General features: G+C 18.2%; 3 protein-coding genes across 3 annotated transcripts in view; 1 reads left to right on the forward strand and 2 right to left on the reverse strand. All coding sequences in view use genetic code 6, as the record gives it.

The window, feature by feature from the left end:
- TTHERM_001253451 (transmembrane protein, putative) overlaps positions 1–172 on the forward strand; it is a gene marked incomplete at both ends in the record, with an annotated part of 447 nt that extends 275 nt beyond the window's left edge. Inside the window, 2 exons of the mRNA XM_012795963.1 lie at positions 1–13; positions 99–172. The exon at positions 1–13 is cut by the window's left edge and continues 119 nt beyond it. Of these exons, the coding sequence (XP_012651417.1) occupies positions 1–13; positions 99–172 (87 nt within the window). The remainder of the gene's footprint in view (positions 14–98) is intronic.
- Positions 173–2,617: 2,445 nt separating this feature from the next.
- TTHERM_001253452 (transmembrane protein, putative) lies at positions 2,618–3,304 on the reverse strand (the record flags this gene model as incomplete). The annotated part of the gene is made up of 1 exon (XM_012795964.1): positions 2,618–3,304. Exon 1 carries the CDS (start codon positions 3,275–3,277, stop codon positions 2,618–2,620), a length of 660 nt encoding a protein of 219 aa, XP_012651418.1. The 5' UTR covers positions 3,278–3,304.
- A 348-nt stretch (positions 3,305–3,652) lies between these two features.
- TTHERM_001253453 (transmembrane protein, putative) lies at positions 3,653–4,358 on the reverse strand (the record flags this gene model as incomplete). Its single annotated transcript, XM_012795965.1, has 2 exons — positions 3,653–4,283; positions 4,351–4,358. 2 exons carry the CDS (start codon positions 4,356–4,358, stop codon positions 3,653–3,655), a joined length of 639 nt encoding a protein of 212 aa, XP_012651419.1.
- Positions 4,359–5,518: the final 1,160 nt, after the last annotated feature.

Below are 5,518 nucleotides of genomic sequence, written 5' to 3' on the forward strand. Positions count from 1 at the left end.
GCAAAATTTTTTTGTATTTAAGTATGTGTACATAGATTTAAAAGAAATATAGAAACATAAATAAATAATTAATTAATTTATTAAAATAAAACAAAAAGATTAATAAGATTTAGAAAAAAAGTTAAGAAAATAATGGATTTTGAATATTAAAAATAATGTCAACAACATATGAAAGAAGTGCAAAAGAGTTACATACTTCTTTGTCTTATCAATTTCAAACCTGAATTTGAATTTAAGTCTTTTTTATTTTAAGAGACATGTAGAGTAAAAAGTGCAATATTTTGTCATATTAAAGTATTTGATCATCGAGAAATATTAGAAAAAGTACTTATTGTGTTATAGTCAACAATAAGTAAAAACTTTATATTCTTTTAAAGAATAATGAGTAAAATAATTAGAACGAATATTGTTTTTAACTTACTAAATTAATACTACTTGAACCCAAAGAAGCACTTCTATATTTTTGAAATGGAAAGCTATTAAATGACTTTATATTAATTTATAAAATCAAATCAATAAATGAGGACATTTTTTACCCTCTTATTGAATAAATATCGAGATATTTCAATGATAATTGTGGGCTGAAAATTGATGATCGATATTTGAGTATCAGCTAATATAAAGGTAAATGTGAAATGTAAATGATTGATTAGTCCATTTTATGTAAATGTAATTAATTAAAACCAAATAGAGGTCAAAGTAAACTTAATAGACGAAATGATATACAATTTTTCATATATGAAATTTTTTATAGAAGAGATCTAAAATTTGAATCCAAATGTTTGCAATTAAGAATTTTGTAGAGAATCTTAAAATCAAATGTAAATTGAGGAAATTATTAATTATTTAGCTGATTTTAAAAACTGTAAGATTGTGAGTGAAATTTTAAATTAGTTGATATAAAATGTTAATGATAAAGTATAAAAGAAAGATTTATCTGATTAAGTAAAGTAAAAATTTAGCAAAATACTTAATTTTCATCTTTTAGAAATTTTTCAAATAATTGAATAACATCCCTTTATCAAGAGTTTTAATTTTCAATTTAGGATGAAAATTATTTTGAGTTAAAAGTGTGGAAGAAAGGTGGAAAAATCATTAGATTAAAAGCTCACAAATTCAACATACTGAGTGATGCGTAATAGATGCTTGCAAGATATAAGCGTCTCTTGGAATTAAATTAAATTTAATGTACATTCCTCAATTCTGAAATAGTGACCACTTAAAAATTTTACTACGTTTTAACAGAGAAAAATGATTAAATCTTAATAAATTTTAATAAATTGTTTAATCTATAGGATGCAAATATAAGAAATGATGACTTTAAAATTTTTTTAGGGTATGAAAATTAATTATAAACTTTAAATAAAATAATAGAATTATTCTATTTTTTGTTTTAGAATAATTTAATAATAACAAATATATCTCCTTCAAGTATATTCTTTAGAGAAAAATTACCAACTTTTTAAAACCCTTATTAATAAAACTAAAGCAACTAAATTGTAAACCAATTATCTTTCTTAAATACTTAATAGGAATAATATTTACAATAAAATTAGGAAATTTAATTGTTACCTTTTTTATTATCTTCAGACTAGTCGTAAAATGAATTATAAAATGAGTAAATAATTTAAAATTTTAACAACAATTAATAGCCAATGATTTCAAATTCAACAATAATTAATAACCATTTATTTAAAATATCAACAATAATTAAAAGCCTATGATTTCAAATTTCAATAATAATTATCCAATGATTTAAAATTTCAACAATAATTAATAACCATTTATTTAAAATATCAATTAAAAGCCTATGATTTCAAATTTCTATAATAATTATCCAATGATTTCAAATTTCAATAATAATTATCCAATGATTTAAAATTTCAACAATAATTAATAACCATTTATTTAAAATATCAACAATAATTAAAAGCCTATGATTTCAAATTTCTATAATAATTATCCAATGATTTAAAATTTCAACAATAATTAATAACTATTTATTTAAAATATCAACAATAATTAATAACCATTTATTTAAAATATCAACAATAATTAAAAGCCTATGATTTCAAATTTCAATAATAATTATCCAATGATTTGAAATTTCAACAACATTTAAATTTAAAAGTAACCAATTTAAAATTAAACTCAATTTGACTTGGTAATAGATGATTTAGATGTAAAAGATTTCTCAAAGGAATACAGCTAAATATTTAGCTTGTTATTAGAAACTAAAAATAGTCATTAAATCAAAGGCTTTAATAACTATGTATCTTATTTTCAAAATTGGTTGGAGTAGTTCTTATCAAAAATATCAGATTAATCTTAAGAAGAGGTGTCAAAATTTTATGATGAAATTTAATTTATATTTGATGATTTAAAGCTACTCGAATCATATGGATATGGAAAAATTATTAAAATATATAAAATTAATAATTTTATTTAATTTATATATCTATTTTTTAACAAAGTTTATCAAAGAAAAATTGAGGTGTTTATTAATTTATTTTTAAAAAAATAAATACAAAAATAAAAAATAAGTAAATACTAGAGTGAATAAATTATTTTTATTTAATATAAAGATTATTTAATAATTTTATTTTATGAATATCAATCAATCAACTCTTTATTTTAAATTATTTTTCTCATTTATGTAAATCGCTATTGATAATATTTATCCTAATTGACTAAAAATTACCCAATTAACAAAATATTAATAGTAATTTAAACTAAAAATTAAAAATAAAAAAAAGCAATACTTAATAAAAGTAAGTATTTTAATTTTATCTAAGCAAATAAAGATAGAGATTTATATTAGACTTACTAAATAGCTTTGAGTAATCATGAATAAAATGTACCATAAATAAATATTAAAGCATATTTTTAAATAGCACAAATTTAAAGGGGTAGCTTTCAAAAAATAAAAAATCAATTACACACTTTTACATAGAGTAGCTAAAATCTGTAATGCTAAATCAACTAAATTATAAGAATACCTACTGATGTAGATTTGCTGAATTATGAAAATTATATAAATAGTAAAATATCCCCATTTAGATAACTTTTTATTGGTGTATGCATAATGATAAAATAAATTCGATAGCAAAGGATACACTAACTATTATTCCAAGAATAAGAAAATCACCTCAATAGCAACCGCAACAATAGATATTAGAATTGTTTTACCTTCTTTTTTGAAATAGGTATAATAATTATCAAAGATTAATTTACATTAATCAATTTCTTCATTTTTACTAATTATTTTCTAAGTCATGTTTTTTTGATTTTTAATTAGTTTTGATCTTAAATTTTTAATCAAATTTTTAGTAATTTATAAAATTGAGTTTATATCAAAATTCAATAGTTTTCCTTATTTATTTACACGCGTATGCAGTTTCTGATATTTTTATTGATGGCTAAATTTTTAAAATTTGAAATTTAAATTTTTAATTAATAAATTCTGATTATTTTTGATAATTTTACTAATTTAAATTGATTGTATTTTTGTATTTTTATATTAGAATTAGCAAAAAATTTAGAAGTAAGAAGATCACCTAAATAGCAACCGCAATAAAGATTATAATTTTTATGTCTTTTTTTGGAATAAATATAAGTATTATCTAAGATTAAATTGCTTAAACAAATTTCTTCAATTTTAGTATTTATTAAGTAAACAAAAAACTTTTTTGAATTAGAATTAATTTTGATCTCTACTTTATAGTTTTTGTAATTTATAAAATTGAGTTTTAATCAAAATTTAATAGTTTTCCTTATTTATTTATTTATTTATACGCACGCGTATGCAGTTTATGATATTTTTATTGAAGGCTAAATTTTTAAAATTTGAAATTGAAATTTTTAATTTATAAATTCTGATTATTTTTGATAATTTTTCTAATTTAAACTGATTGTATTTTTTCATTTTTATATTAGAATTATCAAAAATATTTAAGAGTAGGAAAATTGCTTAAATATCAACCACAATAAAGATTATAATTTTTTTTTCTTTTTTTTTAGAATTATCAAAGATTAATTTGATTTAAATTTCTTCATTTTTACTAATTATTAACTAAACCATACTTTTTTTTGAATTAGAATTTTAATATTTATTTTTTAATTTAAATTTTTCTTAGTTTAAATTCTGTGAAAAAGTAAAATTGAATTTAAATAAATTGTATGGCTTTATTATTTACTTTTCATGTTAATATTGTTTGTTTAGGATATTTTCATTTATAGATAAGTTTTTAAAATTTGAAATTACTAAATCTGATAATTTTTAACTATTTCACTAATAATTAAATAATTTTATTTTTTCCTTTTTACATAAGGATAAATAAAACTGTAAACATGATCATTTTAGAAATGAGTTAATTATCTCAATTAAAATTAATTTATTTTTTCAAAATATATTTTCTGATTTTTTTGAATTAAAATATAAAACAAATCATACCATATTTTATTAATAATGAATGATAGAAAGTAAAATAATTAATGAATTTATAAATAAAGAAAAATAATTAATTTTTTGAATTGCTGATTTAAATTTAATTAAAAATATTCTTTTTAGGGAATTAATTAATTATTAATTTTATTATAATTCTATTTTTAATTTTTAAAGTTAAATTACCATATTTTATATAAAAATATGATGATTTAAAATATAAATTTTTTAGGTGTATATTCATATTAATTAAAATTGAGAAAGATTTGATTTTTTTCATTTTATTTTTGTTTTTCATTAAATGTGTTTTTTAATTAATTTTAGTGAAAATCATTGATAATGTTATAAATATAACATAATAATTAATTATTATGGTTCTAGAAAAAATTAAATTAAATTTTATTTCAGTTAATCCTGAAAATTATTTTAAAAATTTTAAACACTAAATATAATCAATTAAAAAAATAGCATAATTTGCTTTAATTTATCATTAAGGTATCCAAAAGTTTGCAGCACTCAAAAATTTTAAATAATCCTTCTTTGTTAGAATGATTATCAAGTTTATTTTTTATATTGCTAAACAACCAAATCTTTGTTGAAGCCAAACCAGGAGAATAGGGAGGCTAGCTATTTCATAATAATTAAACAATTCTCTTCAAGTTAAGATTCAAGTTTTTTTAATGCATTTGTGTAAGAGCATTGGCATGATGAATAATTTTTAGTATTAAATTAGCAATAGTTAATAGAGTTCTTTATGTTAAAATAAGATGAAGTAAAATTAACTTTTTTACTAAAATCATAATTTTATTTATATTCACAATTTTAATTATTTGTTAGCTATATATTTATTATTAATAATTAATAATGTTCATTCTAATGAGATTGTTATAGCCTAAAGATAATCTTATTTATAAATAAAATTTTTAAAATGAGTCGTTGTCAAATTAAAATATGTGTCAGAAATCATTTAACGTTATCTAATAAATTTTTAACTTAATCATTTTTTAAGGGTTTAGTTTGGTAGAAAAATTATTAAGGAAAAATTGTTTCTAAGAAAGTCTAATAAAATTTGTT

The sequence above is a fragment of the Tetrahymena thermophila genome (assembly GCF_000189635.1).
Source record: "Tetrahymena thermophila SB210 genomic scaffold scf_8254781, whole genome shotgun sequence".
NCBI lineage: Eukaryota > Ciliophora > Oligohymenophorea > Hymenostomatida > Tetrahymenidae > Tetrahymena > Tetrahymena thermophila.